Genomic DNA, 19,984 nt, shown 5'->3' with positions numbered 1-19,984 from the left:
CTCCTAAACCACACGATAAGGGTTAGGCCAAGTATGATTCTCCCTGCCAGGGACGCCACTCAACCAGCTTCTCTCATGCCCCAGTGTATGCCCAGCCCTGGGCTAACTAAAGGAGGCAGCAGACCTCCCCTCCTAGCACAGGAACAGTTAACCCTCTCTCTATCTGTCATAGTTGCTGGCAGCCCTAACCACCTGCAAATGACACCCTCCCTCCTGAGGAGGGAGCCACACTGCGTACTGCTTGCACACACACCCACTAAGTCCAGAGCAGTGCATTCTCATCACAGTATAGTATTCTTCACATTGTCAGCAGGTTTGCAAATTTATATGTAGCAGAAATAAATGATCAGACTTAATACCACTCACATAGAGTCTGATTTATGCTCTGCTGGTTTAGAGGACTTTTACCTTGTGGAGCTAAGTGTACCTTTCACCAGGACACAGCCTTACTGTACTCTCTGACATCCTATGAGAAGGAAAATTAGCAATTTGCATTGTTCTTCGCTTTAAAAAGGTCACTGTCCAGCAGTTGACTCTTAATGCGTGAATGTTCTTGAATGCACCAGTAGCTTTGAAATCAGTCCTTGCTCCCTACTGTAAAACCATGCAATGAAAAGGTCAATGCACACTGATTGTAAAAGTGCTCTGAGATGACGGGAAAGCAAAGGCTGCCTGGAGAGCAACAATGGAAATCAAAAACATACACAGCAAAATCACTGTGTGTTAAATTTAAGTGTTTATATGTGTCCACTCTTCTCAGTGTTAATTTACACTCACACTCAGTTGAGAAATGAACACTGGCAGTTTTGCTGTGTACAGGCAATTTAGAGTCACCAAGAGTCTTTAGACTGTGGGAGGAAGCTGGAGAACCTGGAGAAAACCCACGCAGGCACAGGGAGAACATGCAAACTCCACACAGAAAAACCCTGGGTGAACTGGGGCTCGAACTGGAGCCTTCTTGCTGTGAGGCCACTGCACTACCATGCCACCTGTGTGGACATACCTGCAACAACCAAAATCCACACCATCCACACACTTTAAGGATTTTACTCCAAGGATGTTGGTTTTGATAAATCAAGTATTAAAATAACACTGACCACCGTTAATGTCAGTTAACACTGTAAATTTAACACTGTTGTGTTACTCATTATATTCTTTTAATTATACTAATACTTCATCTACATGTGATAATTACATATCAATATGATAATATTTGTCATATCATCTTGTTATATTTACATAATTTTCAAATAATTCAAGATTGTATTTATTGTGCATATCTATGTGTTTACAGTGTCACTCTGCTCAGGAATATCATATATTTTACTGCAATGATTTATCTGTGGAGATCAAATGAAGCATTATCTCACATTCAAATTAAGCACATCTTGAGTACCTTAAATCTGCTCTGTATGAAAAATGTCCTGAGATAATCTGTGTTGTGATATTCCACTACATAAATAAAATTGACTGGACTTGACGTGTCCTTGCTTCCTGAATGAAAGACGATTTTTTTTTTCATTATTAATTTGTGACCTTATATGAATTTAATTCAGTGTTCAATCATTTTATGGTAGCCATCATCATCTAGATGTTTCACAATTTCTTGCATAAAAAATCCAGATGTCAAGTTCTGTTTCTTTAGTGTCATTCTTAAATCCCACAGTGCCTTTCATGTGAGTCTGAAAGGACTATTTTCTCACCCAAACTCATTTTTTTCCTTGTTAATCTTTTTTCACCTCAAGCCTTTTAGAATGTCCCACTGAAGGTTATTTCACATGTGAAGTTCACCAGCATGAACCTATATATAGCACAGTAACACTCAACACATAGTTGCTCTCAGGCTTTTGTGCAGAGGAATAGGGCCCCCTACTGTTAAAAACTATAAAGCATCACAGAGGCTGGAGAGTCTCTGTTCAGTGCTTGGCATTATTGCAAATTTTTACCTGATGAGGATAATGAGTTGGATTTACAAACTCACCAAGTAAGCCACTGATGACAGAAGATGGTAGTAGGGTGATGGGTTCAAGGCTCATTTTGTATGGGCAAAATCATAGTTACTCATCTTACTATCTTATTCTAAACCCACAAACCTCTGCCATCTGTCATTCTACCTACCTGTCTCGGTCTCTGTCTGTTTTTTGGGTAAGGAGTTTTCAAAAAAATGGAAAATACATTCCCTAAGCCAGCCAGTGCATTGCCAGTACAATGCACAGGCAATGCACTGTTACTGGCACTTATCAGCCATAACATTAAAACGACTGACAGCTGCAAGTGAATAACATTCATCATATTGTTACAATACAATGTTCTGCTGAGGAACCAGAGTCAGATCTGTTTTAAATAGGTCCCCCAGTAGGAGGGGGACCTGTGCAATATTAGGCAGGTCCCACAGGTACTGAATCAGATTGGGATCTGGGGAGTTTGGAGCCCAGGTCAGCAGCTTTGGCTCTTTGTCATGTTCCTAGAGACATTTCTGAGTAGTTTTTGTGGTGTGGTGGGAACATCATCCTGCTGGGGGAGGCCCCTGACATTGGGGAGTGTTGTTGCCATTAGGGGTGTGTGTGCTTGGTTTGTGAGAATATTTCGATGGGTGGTACGTGACAAAGTAACGTCCAAATGAATGTCAGGACCAAAGTGATCAGTGAATGTATGGAAACACTGAGGGGCCGTGGGCTCAGACGTGTACTGGTACTCTACAGTCACGATGGATGCCCCCAAAGATCGGATCTGCATGTTACAGTGGGTTTGCCTGCATCGGAAGCTGGTTATTAGTCTACTGTACATGACGACATGATCAGTTAATGCTGGCCGTGCCTTACAATGTGCTTTTCTACCAGGGCTAAACACAGAAAATATATCTATTTCAGTTCATCATATTTTAAAAAGTCCTTCATGATTTCTCACCATGTCCCAGTGAATACTGTTAGAAAGGGAACTGAAAGAAAGGCAATTCATGTAAAGATATGGTCCACAATCTCCGACGCCTCTGAAAAACTGCAGCACAGCAGGCACAAAACATACAATGGCATAAGTAATGTGACCCTTGCCCTTTTTAAAAAAGGATTTCATATCCAACTTTCTATTAACTGAGAACCTTTTCCACCATACAGAAACAAGAGAATTTGACAAAATCCCTTCTCTCCCCCTTTTCCTATTTAGAGCAGGAAGCAGTTTTGTCTGTAATATACCCCAATCAGCTACAACATTAAAACCAGTACTTTTATGTTTTGACACAGGACTAAACTGAACTCTTTATTAGAAAGAAGATTGTCAATGGTTAGCATTTCACTTCCACAGATGTGGATAAGTTGTTTTCTCGCGTTTAGTCTTCAACACAGTGCTAAAGACGTGGAAACTCATTTTCAGACAAGCTTGACTAAACCAGGTCATTCTTCTAATTGGCTTTGACTCAATCAGATCAAATGAGTAAACCCACCAGACACTTGGCATTTTATTTTCCTTCAAGTATGTTTTTTTCTATCATCACAGAATTTAATAGTTGTCATACAGGCAAACATATAAAATAACCAATATATAGTCTGTAACATTAGATTACACTGGTTAAAAATTATATGATAAACTTTCTGCTCTACACATAGCACCAAACAGTATCATGATGAAAGACAATCAGCAGTGCTGTATGACCCACATCTTTTTTGTTGCAGTTACACAGATAGTCCACATGTAGGTGACGATGTCCCAGTGTTCCTCTTACAGATCCATCCGTCTCCAGAGTTGGGTCATGACAGGTCTACTGGAGGCTCAGTAGATCAAGGAGCAAACCAATAAATGGATTCATCTAGACCTACATCTATTCAAATGCTTTCTCTGTTGTATTTCACCAAGCTCCAGATGAATGTAACTTACTGTTTTTAACATTCTTTCTTTCTTTTTTCCTTGTTGTATGATTTTTTTGTTGTTATTGTTTTTTGTAGTGCTGGTCCTTGGTCACAGCAAAAAAAGAGATAAAAGGTTAAATAAAGACTTGTTTGTGCTGAAACTTAGTGAATCAGGGGGTGACAGGGCTAACAGAACCTAACCTTATCTCAGTTTGATACTGTGGATAAACTGTTTCCTGACTAATTGTTTGATGGATTTGTATTTTTGCACAGTGTTCATGCATTTTGGAAATGATGGAAAAAAGATATGTCAAGAATTGTGAATTATGGTAAACTGGATTTATCCTTTAAAGTATATCAAAATGAATGGAAATGGGCTGAAACATGCAAAACCACTGTAACAGTCCTTTGTCGTCAGCATTGATGCAGTCCAGTTCAAAAAAGGGAAGGTCCTCCTCCTTGGTTGTGGACCGGGATCCACCAAACACCTCTTACTGCTAGTACTGAATACTCTGTCTTGATACAGCTCTTAAACAAAACTAACTCAACTCAGGTTTGAGCAGATGGAGTTTTCTCAGTTTTAACAGAACTGTAGGTGCTCAAAGATTTCTGACCGCCCACCCTGAGTCTGGTTCTGCTGGAAGTTTCTGCCTCTTAAAAGGAAGTTTTCCCTTCCCATTGTCACCTTGTGCTTGCTCATAGTGGGAACTGTTGGGTCTCCCTTTGTGAATATTATAGTATTAAAGTATGGTCTAGACTGGCTCTGTATGAAAAGTGGCTTGAGATAACTTCTGTTGTGATTCTGATACTATATAAATAAAATTCACCTGAACTGAACTGAACTTTTGATAACTGAGCAAACTCTATCTGCTGATGAGGACTGTAAGCTATCATTGAAAGCTTTTTAACAAACAAGGATCTGGATCTTGAGTTGAGACTTTGGCTGCTGTTTCCACAGTCTAGAATGAACGTTCAAACTCAACAACACAGTGTTGCTTGATGCCTGAGGAGAAATGCCATGAATGCAGCAGAATATGAAAGCTTGGGCAGCATCTTATGAAAACCAGCCTGGTTCTCTACATGAGCAGCACCTCCTACAGTGACATCAGACAGCCACACAATGAAGACACACACCTCAAAGTCAGCACCACGTGCTTTTATATTTCATGGTATCAGTGGTTAGTGAGAGCGTAGAGAGCGTAGCAGCCAGACTGGTTACTGTGCTGGGGTGCAGCGGTGGCTCTTGTAAGTTCCCAGATGGCGGAAGCTGCGCCCACACTGCTGGCAGCAGTAAGGTGTGGCACCGCTGTGGATCCTCTGGTGAGTGTACAGGTTCCCGAGCTCCTTAAAACGTCGACCACACTGAGGACAGGCGTATGGGCTCTCACCAGTGTGCACCCGTTGGTGTCTCTTGAGTCCAGACAGCACTGAGAAACCTTTGCCACACTGGGGGCAGGGGAAGGGGCTCTGGGCTCCGCTGTGCACTAGCCTGTGGCTCTTTAACCGGGCTGCATGGCGGAACCTCTCCCCACACTCTGGACACATGAAGGGCTTCTCCCCAGTGTGTATACGCTGGTGCTGCCGCAGATTGCCAAGGTAGTTAAAATGGCGGCCACAGTCTCCACATTCATACCCCCCCTCAATTTTAATCTCCTTTTTCACAAGGCCTCCTCCCCGACTGATGCCGATACCAGCCCCCGGTCTTGTGCCATCCTCGTTCTGCCCTCCCTCACCCCTTCTGGAGTCACTGCTGCCATGCCCCATGCTGGGTGCAGAAGAGGAGGTGGACTGCAGGGCCTGGAGAGTCTGGGCACCAGCAGAGTCTGAGTGTATCAGTTTAATATGTTCTTCCAGGAATACAGAGTCAGGGCAGAAGGTTCCACACAGAGAGCAGATGTAGGTGTGACTGGGGAACTGCTGACCTGAAATCAGAGTGTAGGGTATTTGATTCTGTGTCTAATTAGAAACACACACATTAGACAGACTACATTGAAAACAAAGACCCCAAAGTACAATTTTAATGCAACACAGGTGACTGAACCTGTGATTTCCAGTTAAGGCTAATTACATGAACAAGATTTCAAAAGAGCCAGTGAACACCACAGCCTCCAGTTTTGGCCTGGGTTGTGTCTAATGCAACATGATCCTACACTGAGAGGAACAGGCTAAACAAGTGAGAAACTGAATTGGCACTTGGCACCGGGATTATCTGTGGAAATTGGTGTCTCAGTGACTGGTTAGACAGTGTCGAGAACACTGCATGAACAAACACTGGCAGCAAATTCCTTGGTCACATGAAACCAAAATAAATGAGTGTGGATCACATGGAGTCCAGCATGTTTGGTGTGGACCTTGCCAGGACTACCACAATGACTGCACAGTGCTGACCATGAAACATGGTGGTAGTGTGCTGATATGGGGCTGCATGCATGCAAAAGGTGTAGAAGACATTTATAGAATGCTACTATGAAAACCCAAATACAGAAAGATGACCTGAGCAGGTATGTCCCCTGAGTTGAATCCGATAGAATTTCAAGAGAAACAAACACCTGTCCAACAAAAAGCACCTGAAAGAATCATCTGTAAAGAGAGCTGCCATTGAAACACGACTGTTGTTGCAGTTGGTTCTTCAATACAGACCTTTCACTCATTTCAAGACAGTTAACTTTTGATCTCCCAGTATATCAACTCTGATTAAATATTAATGCAATATATAATATTAATATTAATGCAATTAAGGCATCATAATATATTAGTTTAATCAGTCAGTTATGGATAAATGTAGGTATTTATAATCACTTGTAAATTTCATCCTTTAGATACCAAAGCCAGTCTGATGAAGGTGGACCTGGCAGGTACAGATAGCAGAGTGGAGAAAAACTGTGCATCAAGCTATATGTGAACTTAAGCAAGTAGAAGTTGACTTTATATTCTTTATATTCTCTAAGAACTTTATTTAGCTGAATTTCTGCATCACATCTTTCCTTGCCGTTTGGAATTTGACGTAAATTTAAAGGTACTAATGTGGCCCTATCCTCTGACCTGCAGCAGAGATGAGGAGCAAGCTACAGAGGTCTGGTCAGCTCACTTCTGTCTTCTGTTTTTTTAATTTGCTAATTTGAACTCTTCAGACCCAACTGATTGAACACTGCAGGTTTTATACAATGTTTTCAGACATGCAACAGTACTACCCAACACCTGAAACATATGCTAATGTGTAAACCACACTCTTTTGATAGAAAACAATCTTATTTAAGTTTTTTGCCATCATGTCAGAGCTGTTTTACTTCTTTCTTCCCAGTTGAAAAGGAATTCCTCATTGAGGGCCCAAGAGAAACTTTTTACACTGGTTGCAGTGTTTCCCCTAACTTTTTCATTTAGGTGAACCCAGAATGCTTCTCTGCACCTTTTGGCACTGCAATATACAGTTTCACTGTTACCCTTTTTGCCAGTGCCCATACACACATTATATAAATAATCGTAAACAGTGCCTTGGCTGCACTCTTTTCAATAAATGCAATGCATGATAATATTTTAACATACACTCCCTGAGCACTTTGTTAGCTATACCTATACAATCCAGTGCAATCCTGTACAACAGCTCTGCCACATATTCTCCCTTTATCAAGCTTAAAATGGCCAGCTTTTGTTCGTCTGTTTGATGTTGATTAAGCTATATCTTTATTGGTGAGGTTGCAGTCAGTGGTGGTGTGTTATATTAAAAATGTGTTTCTAATGTATTTGTTTGGTAAACAAATACAGAGAGATGAATACCTCTCTGACAGTGACAGTTCAAAACTGATCATTATTGTCTTTGTGAATGTAAAAATTATGGCTGAGCTGTTGCATTAGATTTCACAGGTGTGTCTAAAAAAGTGGCCACTGAGTGTATATGAGCCACAGATATTGGACAAGCCATTATTTACAAAAGGCCATTTTGTCTGATGTAGGCTCTGGTTCAGAATCAGATGAGGTCAGATGTGTTTCCCAGAGAATGTACTTATGATGGGTAGCACAGTATGAGACCAATGTGCAGTTTAGCGAGGGAGAGTGTAACCCTGATTATTTAGATATTATTTACAGATATTGACAGATATATCTCACATGTAGTCTACGGTAGATGCTAGCTATGCGGTTACGCACAGAGAAGCCTCTAGTCCCCACTCGGCTACTGCAGCACACAGACAGGCGTGTGGCCAAAATCAATTAGTTTGAAAAGAGGGAAATAAGTATTAGATTTATTAAGTTGAAACCCAGTAATTTTCTATGCCTCAGCGAGTCGCCCAAACAGAGCCTATATATGGGAAATACCAAGATTAAGCATCATAGTCAGATCATAGTCAGGTACTTGCTGAGGTTTACCTTCACAGCTTTGAATATACTGGGCTTTCGACGATTTAATTCCTTAACTGGGATCAAACACTTCACTTAGTGTTCAACAAAGATACCTGCCTCAAATAGTCAAAAATTGTAAAAAAAAAAAAAAAAAAAAAAGAAAAGAAATTCTTACAAAGGTGTCAGCCAGAAGCTGAGGCTGGGTGTGAAGATGTCTGCTTTAAAATGCTAATTGGCTCAAATTCTTTATATTATATATTAGATCAAAGGAGTGGGGACATGACTCCAGGTGAGTCTTGGTGCAGTCATGTGACAGTCATTCACCCAGCCCTGGCTCACACCAACGTCTGTCAATGTATTTTTAAGTTTATTACACTTTTGGTCTTGTTTCTGTAGTTAGGACAATCATTCGTTCCCCTTCTCCCCATTCTTACCCACCTGGCTCGGGCCTGTCTGCGCTGACCTCCAGGGGACTCCCTCCCTCCACCGAAGAGCTCTGGGTCTCCATGGAGAAGTCAGAGGGCTGGACATGTGAGAGCGGAACCTGGGCCTGGTCAAGTCCATCCTCCTCCCTCCTCGATGTCTCATCTTTGTCATCATTATCCGTCTCACTAGTCAGGGTGTTCTCACACTCAGACTCCTTCATGACTGGAAAAAATATGATCACATGAACTTGAATAATCTGCAGAGGAAATTTGTACTTAGCATATTAGTTGTCAAATCCAGCTAACTGACTTAATGCTTTACATAAGTAAGTAAGGAAAAATATTTGCCAATATTACCTTAAAATAGTAGCTCAAAATTATATAATGTAGTAAATCACTAATATCTATTATAATTAATCATAATTTATTATTTAATATGTCATCATCTTCATTTATTGAGTAGTGGGAGTAATTGGATAAATTTCCCAAAATGATCAGCATCCCTGAATTTTAAGTACATTCATTCATTATCTATACCGCTGGGGGGCTGGCTGACAGTGGGCGAGAGGCAGGGAACGCCCTGAACAGATTAGGGCTGAATTTTAAGTACATCATTTAGAAGATTTCATTTTATATAATAATAATGATTTAATTCAGAAATAAGTTGAAATGGACCAATTTAGTTACTGAACTACAAAAAAGATGTCATATGGTGAAATAAAAGACACATAGAATGTACACTGGACACAATTATTGGCACCATTCAGATAGAATTTAAATCAGTTCCTCAAACAAACTATTTAAAAAAAATTAAAAACACATGCATAATGAAGGGCTGATTGTTTCCAGTTTCTTTGTCACAATGTCAAATATAAGAGAGCTGAGAGCATCAGAAATGCAATACTGAAAAAACACACCAATTCCTAGAGCTTCAAGGGACTTGCCAAAGTTCTAGAAATCCCTCTTTCAGGAGTTCACAAAGAAGTTTCACAGTCAGAAAACTGTTCAGAAGCTTAGAGGATGTGGTGTTAAAAAGAAACTCAGTGAGAGAAGTTGGCGATGGTTAGTGTGTGGATTGTGAAAAATACACCAAACAAGACATCTAAAGAGTCACTTTTCTAGATAAGTCACAGCCTCTCTGAGATAATGTTGTATGGAGAGATAAAACCAAAGCAGAGGTCTCTGGGAATATCACTCAAAGCTTGATGCTGTGTGGCTGTTTCACTCCCTCTGGTACTACCAACAACTGCGAAATTGAAATTACTGACTGCTGTCACCACGAAAAAATCCTTGTCCTCATTTCTGTTTTTGTTTGTTTTGTCATGGTGGCAGCCATATGCTACCACAATAAAATCACTACTGTCAGCAGTGTCTATCTTTAGCTAACCTAATGATTAAATACATGACCAATCAAGTTACTATTCCACTGATGCATCTTACTCAGTGATTTGCAAAGTTGCTCACAATGGTCAAATATTGGCACAGATGTTAAAGAGATACCAACCATAGTATAAACAGTCTGACAAACAGTCTCTCTGACAGATGACAAATTTACATAGTCTGACGTGGACCTGAACATTATGCCCAACTCCAACCAGTTGTCCTTTGAGATACTCAACCTGACCCTAACCTAATCTCTGCTACATCTAACCATAACCTAACTAAAGCCTACCCCAAAAGTGGAGGGGGTGGCACCATGGGAAACACAATGCTTGCGTGAGGGAAACAGTGCCTAAAGGTGGAACAGACTACAACAAAGACTGTGGGTGTAACCACGTTTCTTGACGGCAGCCACTGCAGACTGCTTGATGGATGTCACACCGGGAAAAGGATGGTCCTACCATTCCTCTGGACTGTGTCCAATCTCACCTTCAACAGACTGATTTGTTCTACTTTCCTACTTAGAGTCTGAGTTATCACATAGTTATGATTAAGTCCATCCATTAGCTATACCATTCTATTCTATGGAGGGTGCCAGGGAGCTGGAATTGAGCCCAAATTACACTGGGTGAGAGGAGGTGTACACCTGGACAGGTCAGCAGTCAGTCATTAGACACTAGAAACGGTTATCATTCACACCTACAGGCAAATCAGTCTGCAGTTCCACTAACCTGCATGTCCTGACTGTGGGAGAAATCTACGCAGGTACGACAGAACTGAGGTGATAGTGCTAACTACCACTAGGGTTGCAAAATTCTGGGAATTTTCAATGTTGGACACTTTGCATGGGAATTAAAAGGAATATTTGGGAATTAACAGGAATAAACTAGTAATTTGCAGAATTGCAGGTTAGCCTGTAACAGGGAACTTAAATGTAGATGTATCTTGCAGCATAATCTTGCTTAAAACAGCCAGATTTAATGCAAATCCAGTTGTATTTCTACCCTGCTCTGTGCATTCCTCCATGAAATGTACAGATCATTTCTAGAATCCTGCTCAGTACAGCCACACTACTCCATCTGAGTCTACAGACGACATCCGGTTAAGTCAGTTCATCATATCATATTACTGGGTTCAATATATTTGATCTGTGCTACTAAAGTTTAACTAGCAAAAAATACATCAAAATGTGTTTATACAGTAGCTACCTAACCAGTAAATCAGAGATGCTAAATGTAAGCTAGCTAAGACCATTTCATTGACAATTTGAAGTCTGTTTTGCCTCTTAAGTTTTTCCTTGCCACTGTCGCCTAGTGCTGCTCATGGCGGGAACTGTTGGATCTCTCTTTGTAAAAAATATAATATAAAGAGTATGGACCAGACCTGCTCTATATGGAAAGTGCCTTGAGGTAACTTCTGCTGTGATTTGGCGCTATGTGAATAAAAACTGTCTTGAATTTAAGAGGCTATCTATAATGCTAGAGTGCTGCTTCCCAAATAAGATGGTAGCTTGCTCAACTGTGATGCTGTTCCTTCAGCCGGTTTTCTGTTGGTTAGAGTTTGATTCATCAGCTGATTGATGAGTATTCATCTATTCATCTAGCCTGTGTCTATTTATTTATCCAGCATCAATCATAAAATATTTTACAAGTTTTCAACTTGGAATATTTCCAAAATTCCCCATCTTAACTTCCCATAGAAAGTTTCTGGAAATGTTCCACCCCTTTGCAACCCTAACTACCACACCGCCACCATGCCCCAGTTATTTGGACTCAATCTACATTTTTACTTAATATTTCATAACTATGAGTCACTATCTCATGACCAGAGCAGATCTTAATAGGCTAGTAACAATGCCCCCAAAAATTTGAGATACTCCTACCGGGGGTAGAACAAAACCTAACAATGTTTTTCCTCATCTCTAAGGTCTCCCATATATGAAATGGATTCTTAGGTTAAAATATTTTACTGCAAACATTGTTAAATTGACACATATTGTTATACACCCCAAACCTAAAAAAGATCCAAAATATAGCCTGGCCGTATGGGAGTTAAGACATATAAACTCATGTAGATTAATAACACAAGCTCTGACAGCTTTGAAACTTGACATAATTGTGGTCAGGAAGTTGCTTTAGCTATCAGAAAAACCTGGATGTGAATATCTTGATGTATGTAACATATAGAGACCTATGAACACTTAGCAGACATGCAAAAAAGGAATATCTATGCAGGATGTTCTCATTTACTTTGTAGTTGCTTGGCCAGGGATTGTCATAGAAACACATATGATGGCTTGTTGGAAGGATGGGGTTGTGCTGAATCCAGTGATACCAAATATGTAAATATACCATGCATAGTCAGTGTGTTACGTCACTGAAATGTATGAAGTGTCCCAAATGAAAGGAAGTGAATCATTGACATTGACAACTCAATGTTACTGCAAACTAAGCAAGTGACTTGAGGTAAGTGCTGCCTATGTCTATGGTGCATTTAATGAATGATACATTTATATGACACCTTTTATTATACAGTCATATGGAAACAAAGATTAAAATTGAAAGATAACACCGTAATTATGGATACATGTACTGTCATATATGATGGCTTGCTGGAATGATGTGATTGTGCTGAATCCAGCAATACCAAATATGTAAATACCATGCATAACCATTCATCACTAAATATATAAACTGTCCCAAATAAAAGAATATGTTGCATTGCATAGCAATGTACTGTACTGTACCGTGTGACATCACCGGGGCATGGATCGAGCTAAGGTTTACGGCTCAGCAATAGCACACACAAGTGACAAGGTGACAGGATTGTAGTTTGGCCTTGATGATCCTTTTAATAAAACTGTAACTTAACTTCACACAGTACAAATTAAATTACTGTCTCAAATCAAATCAAATGTTCATTAAACAAAACACGAGGAGGAATGAGCCCTCTCACGGTAAACTCCCCAGCTCTTTGGCTGGTGTTTTTCATGGGCTGCTTTTGGAAGCCATCATCAGTGACAAAGTGGGTCATATTTGGGCAGTCTGGGAAAGAGCAAGAGCAAAACTCAGTGCAAGTCAAGCCCACTGAAAGACACTGGCATTTGCTGGTATCATTGCAGTTTCCATCTTTTCAGTACAGGTGGGTGATGTCTCGAACTTCTTTAGGTGCTGGTGCCTTCTGGAACATGACAGGTTCAATGGACCCATCTTGTCTGAGCCTCCATCCTCTACCAACTGGGTTCCAGAGTTGAGGCTTGGCCAGGTGGCTGTGACGCCACACTGCTGTTTGGTATAAGGCTCTCAATACATGTTGCTAGAAGGCATCTTGTGTTGGGGGTAGATTTGCTGCTGAAGAATCTGTGGTAGATTCTAGTGTGTACCTCAGCTCATCTAGGTTGGTGCAAGGACGGCCGTTCTCCTTTTTCTTTTGCCCATATAGGAGGAGGGCATACTTTCTTGCCACAGGCAAAGCTTCTTCTAGGCTTCCAGACAGTCCAAATTTGGTCATTTCTTTTAACTCAGACAGATGGGTCTTCAGTCTTGCGAAGGCAGTTGTCTTCCCAATTCTGTACAAGTTGTGGTATCGCAACCCATGAGGGCGTGGCATGCAGGTAAACACTCACAAAGAGCTGCTTCAAGACTCTGAGTGAACAAACTGGGAGAAATCTTTCCTTTAGGCCATGTCCAGAGTGCATGAACACTTCTGAGGATCCAAACATCCCTTGTCTTGAATAGTACACAAACAAAACCAGTACATCCGTGTCATCACATTTGACAATGAGACGAGAATGTGACTCTGCAAGGTGTATTGCATGTAACGCCAGTTTTGTGTCAACCTCCTCCTGGTCACTGTAAACATCTGTCAAGCAGTCAACACCAACCTTGCTAACCCTCTTGACCTCCTCACCATTTTCAAAGCCACCTGCCAATATGACTGTGTTCTCTGAAGAGATTTTCAGTGGCCCAGTACTAGTGATGTAGTTGCTGACAAAGCTACATAGAGCAGCCTTGTTCCCACTGATCTTCAGGTATTTCTTGTAGTTTGGAACACTTGCTTGTCCTGTGATAATATGTGTTCACCTGCTGGTTTGGATGGTACCTCTTCTTTGCCTTTCAAACACTAAAACAATACAGCTGATGCCTTCCTTTCCCATTAACATTTTGATCTTATTCCAGATACACTCACCTATGTCACTGAATGTCTGGAAGCCTGAAACATGGAGAAAAGCCATGCCACACCAGATGTAGTGTCCAAGGCAGCTTCTATGATATTTGGCATCATATGCAAAGAGATTGGGGCATGAAACCAGCCGAAGATCATCTTCATCAAGCCTTTCAGAAGCTGCATGAAGGACCTTGTCTCTGGTACTTGCGCCTGTACCAGTTGTAATAGCTGTCAGAGGTTCTGGTCTAGTACTGGCCTTCCCACAAATGAAACAATCTCTCCATATGTTAAATGTTGTTGTATCAGCCCTACTACTACTTCTTGGTGCAGATGTGCTCTCACTCTCAAGATTTGGAACTTCACACTCACTGACTTTTGTATTAAGGCAGTAGTTTGCTCCACATGATACATGATATGATACTATTATTTTGGAGAAAAGTATGTCATCTGTATATGGAGCCAGGGTTTTATGAATATCATCATCTCTCTGCTGATCAAGGGTAAGTATGCATTGAAGGCCTTCACCTGTGGGCTTGTGGACGTAAGGTAAGGTTTTTTCTTGCCTTTTCCTGCCTTTTTCCCACAGATGATACAAATTTTTGTCTGTAAGACATTCTCCATAATTCAAGAAACTAGTAAAAAGGAAAAGTAATATACATTTCAGATTTTGTACTTTCATACACATGTATAGACATGTCATACACATGTCTCTTTCACATGACATAATAACAATAATAATAGTAATAATAAGAGCCTGAGTTTTTTTCTATAGCTAGGCTATTAAGCTACTTAATTTAGATTAGGCTAGGCCAGTCTCAGCCTTTTCACATGACACAGTATTTGAAATGATTTACCTGTCAGGTTAGGAAAATATCCATGAAGACAATGATGTAGATAGCTACAGCTAGATCCACCCAGTAGCCTAATGCCAGTTTCACACCGAACGCACAAAGCACAGACCGCCTGCGGTGTGAAACCAGCATACCAGCAACCAACAGCAGCTAGCTCACTGTAGACCACAACACTTTAATCAAAGATCACACCAAGAGAGTGAAGTAAGCAGTGCAGGCTTTACTGTGCTCTGCTGGTTTGGACAAAGACATTAACACTATTAATTTCCATTATGCAGTAATGACTTGACCAAAAATAAATTAAAGTGGATGTAGATATTTTAATAAAGGTTTTCTATTTCAATTTAACCTGATTACTGGATATTTGTTTCCATATGAACTGTATAAAGTGTCATATGAAATATATTATTATTTAATATATCATAAATAAAGAGTAGCACTTACCCCAAGTGACTTACTTTACAATAACATTGATTTGGTCAACATTCTTCTCACCATTGATAATGAGCTTGGTCCTGGACACTTGATAATGTCAGTGTTTCGGTTTCTTTCATTTGGGACACTTCATACATTGAGTGACGTAACACACTGACTATGCATGGTATATTTACATATTTGGTATCACTGGATTCAGCACAACCCCATCCTTCCAACAAGCCATCATATGTGTTTCTATGACAATCCCTGGCCAAGCAACTACAAAGTAAATGAGAACATCCTGCATAGATATTCCTTTTTTGCATGTCTGCTAAGTGTTCATAGGTCTCTATATGTTACATACATCAAGATATTCACATCCAGGTTTTTCTGATAGCTAAAGCAACTTCCTGACCACAATTATGTCAAGTTTCAAAGCTGTCAGAGCTTGTGTTATTAATCTACATGAGTTTATATGTCTTAACTCCCATACGGCCAGGCTATATTTTGGATCTTTTTTAGGTTTGGGGTGTATAACAATATGTGTCAATTTAATAATGTTTGCAGTAAAATATTTTAACCTAAGAATCCATTTCCATATATGGGAGACCTTAGAGATGAGGAAAAACATTGTTAGGTTTTGTTCTACCCCCGGTAGGAGTATCTCAAAAACTAAAGCCCTTTTTGACAGTTTGTCACTAGCCTATAACCAGAGCATTGTCATTCTTATCCCTCCTGACTCTTCATGTGGCCTGCTGCTGTCACCGCAGGACCACGCAACATGTCCTCAGAAGTATAGGAACCCCTGTGTGACTCACACCCCGTCACTGGGTCTGTGAGTTTACCTTTGAGGTCTGAGGAATACTCGATTGGTGCTATCCATTCGTAGTCATACATCCGTTTGCTGCCTGAGGGGAGCATACTGAAGATGTCATCTGTGGTGGACTCGGAGTCTCCGTGCCCAGACCCGGAGCCAGCCATCCCGCTGTCAGGCCACAGGCTGAGAGAGTGCGGGTCCTGCTCTTGGCGAGCCTCCCTCTCGCCGCTGGCTTGACCGCTCTGGTCTCCGTCCATTTCAGCACAACCCCTCGAGTTCTTGTCTTTCATCAGATAGTCACAAATAGCATCTATATTCTCCTTTTTCACACCAGGCATGACAGCTTTGGTTCTCCTGGGGTCGGCGTTGTTGTGCTTGGTTCCGGAGGTGAAATCAGGTTTCTTGTAGCCCGCCTCCGTAGATGGTTCCGTGGTTGTAACGCCGGGGAAAGGCTCCCTGCCATCCCTCTGAACTGTATCCAGTCTCGCCTTTAACACTTCAATCTCTTCCGTTTTTTCACGTAGCTCCATTTTCAGGACTCGTATCCTGATGCTGACCATTTTGCGGATCTCAGACAGCGCTGTCTCCAGCACCACGGTGATGTTTCTGCCTAGGTGCTCGGTGATGTCGCTGACCGAGCAGAGCAGCTCCTCGTCGGGCTCCAGCTCCAGGAAATCGCTGTCGGCTCGGCTTGCTGACCCGGGAGGCTCCATGAAGGCGCCGTGGAGTTCAGGAGAGAGGCTCGTGTCAGCGAAACTGTAGTTTCTTTTGCGACTCATAGATTCGCTGAGCTTAGTTTATGGAGAGTTTAGCTAGCTAAAAGCTACTCAGCGAGCTAATGTTTGGATGATGCTGACAGACAGTAGTTAGGTTTCTCAGAGTTTGCACGAGTAGTACCGGATATCATAGCAATCTATCTTCAAAATAAAGGCATCATTAGGTCAAATATTTGCCTGGATTTAGCTTCATCAATCAGACTTTTATTTTGAAATCATTAAAGGAAGTGGTCTTTTTGATATTATTTTTGCTTGACATACACACACCAGAGTTAGAGTAATGGCTGAATTCGGAAGATCGGTATCCATAAGTAGCGCCCTCTAAAGTTTTACAATAGGAGAGTGACCATTTTATCAGTGTAATCGAAGCCTACTACTTTCTAATAAGGCACCCTTTTAAATTTTAATAATTAGGTTGAATTATTTACTAATGTTTAATATTGATCAGTGTCTGTCCATTGATGCAGTAACTTCTGGGTTGTCAGATTGTGATGAATCCCACTGGCAGATTTTACTTTTTGGATGTGACATTTAACCACAGCACACCTCTCCTCATCAAAAATCCAATGTAGTCATATCTCAGTGTTGTGATTATATTATTCTTTTAACTGATGAGGATTCTGAAATATGCACATAAAGAAAACGTTTTGCTTCAGCTTTCCTTTCTGATTTGTTTCCCATCACCACTGTGCAGCAACTTCTACAGACCTCACTGTCAGCTGCTCCATAACACCAACGCCCTGTACAAGAAGGGCCAGAGTCGTCTCCACCTGCTGAGAAGACTGAGGTCCTTCGGAGTGTGCAGGTCACTGCTGAGGACTTTCTATGACTCTGTGGTGGCCTCTGCCATCTTTCATGCAGTGGTCTGCTGGAGCAGTGGATCCTCAGAGAGAGACAGGGAGAGACTGAATAAGCTGGTCAGACGGGCCGGCTCTGTCCTGGACTGCTCTCTGGACTCCACTGAGAAGGTGGGTGAGAGGAGGATGTTGGCCAAGCTGACGTCTATCATGGACAACCCCTCACCCCCTGCATGAGACTTTGGGAGACCTGAGTAGCTCCTTCAGTAACAGACTGCTGCATCCGCGGTGCAAGAAGGAGCGCTACCGCAGGTCATTCATTCCAACAGCCATCAGGCTGTACAACACCAGACTGACCCAACAATAAACCTGCACTATGGACCTTTTTTTTGTTTTTTGTTTTTTTTTATATACCTTTTTTTATATAACTGCACATATATGTTTATTATAGAGTTTGCTTCTTGCGCTTTCATTTTTATCTGCCTGTGCCTCTTTTAGATTATATTTTTTGCATCCCACAGATGTTGGATTGGTGGGATTTGGAGGTCAGGTCAACACCTTGGGCTCTTTGTCGTGTTCCTTGAGCCATTCCTGAGCAGTTTTTATGGTGTGGTTGGAGCATTGTGCTGCTGGGGGAGGCCCCTGCCATTGGGGAGTGTGTTTGCCATGGGGAGGTGTGCTTGGTCTACAACAATGTTAAATTGGGTGGCATGTATCAAAGTAACATCCAGATGAATATCAGGCCCCAAGGTTTCCCAGCAGGACTTTGTTTATTGTAAAGAGATGATTGATGTTATTCACTTCACCTGTCAGTGGTTTTAATGCTGTGGCTGATCAGTGTATGTATGTATTACACACAAATCATCTAACTTTTTTCAGGCTTAATCTCTGTAGGTATTTTTTCAGGTTGCATACTGCCCCAATAACCTTCAACAACAAGGCAGAGCAGTCTGTATTGAGGCCCAGGCCAAGAAGAGTCTGCAAAGCACTCACTGCTTTAAGTGCAGGACTCAGATGACAGACTCAGATACATGAGCATTTTCATCAGCTCAGATCTTCTCTATATTATGATATTTATACACCATTTATATCATGATGGCAGAGCAGTCAGAGAACAGTATTCAGATATATTCTAAATACTCACACCATGTTGAGACTGTCATCTGACAAGCACTACGTGTAATAAAAAGTGTAATGAGAGAAGAGTATTATATGACACAGGTTTTTCAGACACCTTGCAGAATGCGTTGCCAATGTCTTTGTGCTGAGACGTCACAGATCTTGTGATTCTCTCCTGTGATTGTCTGTTTGCTGCCGTTATAAATTCCTGAGTCCTTCTCCAACTTTAGAGCAACTCTGAGTCGACGCAGGAACTGACTGAGGGAAAGGAAATGCTGAGTCTGTTCCTGGGATGTTCGGAAACACACACTCTGGATTATACACAGAACCAAACTCACACATACAATGAGAGGAACAGAGAGTGTAACTGAGGGGGAAAGTTTAGGACAGAAGGAGTGTGTGTTCTCTCTTTATATTTGGGAGATAACTCCAGCTGATCTATATGTAAGAGAATGAACATAAGCCTGTATCCCCCTCACCCCCTGGCCATTTAGTGAGTTTGTCATGGAAAGATCTTTATTTGTTCAGTGAGTGATTATTAACCAGAAAACTGTGCACTTGAATTTTGAAGAATGACTTTAAGAACCTTTCATGGCTGAAGCTTTCAAAACATTAAAGAACTGATATTCGTACACACAGTCTACAGCATGAGTAGGAGTAAAAGGCAGAATTAATAATTAAACAATATAGTACTCAAAAGAATTTGGGTCTGTACAATAAGGTCAGTAAAGTGTCCAAGCTGAAATAACCAGAGTGATACAGGAAATGGAGTAATCTTCAAAATAATAGACACATAATAAAATTGTCATTATGTATCATGTTTTTTCATCACATATACAGGTGTTTCAAAGGGTGGCAGCTAAGGTATGTAAATACTGACTCCAGCAAAATTTAAAAAGGAGAAGTAACATTTGTACGAAGAAGAAATCATGAATAAATATGATAAATCAACAAAAACAGGAATAATTGATTAGATAAACATGAACAAGAAAATGAATGATATATACACAAATAAACCTAAATAGTAAATAAAGTAAATAAGTAAATAAAATAAACCC

General features: G+C 41.0%; 1 protein-coding gene across 1 annotated transcript; it reads right to left on the bottom strand.

The window, feature by feature from the left end:
- Positions 1 to 3,430: 3,430 nt before the first annotated feature.
- znf16l (zinc finger protein 16 like) lies at positions 3,431 to 19,646 on the bottom strand. Its single transcript, XM_018679316.2, has 3 exons — positions 16,263 to 19,646; positions 8,616 to 8,825; positions 3,431 to 5,764 (listed from the first exon to the last, which is right to left on the bottom strand). The coding sequence occupies exons 1-3, from the start codon at positions 17,011 to 17,013 to the stop codon at positions 5,058 to 5,060; spliced, it is 1,668 nt and encodes a 555-aa protein (XP_018534832.1). The 5' UTR covers positions 17,014 to 19,646; the 3' UTR covers positions 3,431 to 5,057.
- Between the last annotated feature and the right edge of the window lie 338 nt (positions 19,647 to 19,984).

Source organism: Lates calcarifer, unplaced genomic scaffold (genome assembly GCF_001640805.2).
Source record: "Lates calcarifer isolate ASB-BC8 unplaced genomic scaffold, TLL_Latcal_v3 scaffold_86_184, whole genome shotgun sequence".
NCBI classification, from domain to species: domain Eukaryota; kingdom Metazoa; phylum Chordata; class Actinopteri; family Centropomidae; genus Lates; species Lates calcarifer.
The sequence above is the reverse complement of the archived record's forward strand: the minus strand, read 5'-3'. Positions and strand labels throughout refer to the sequence as shown.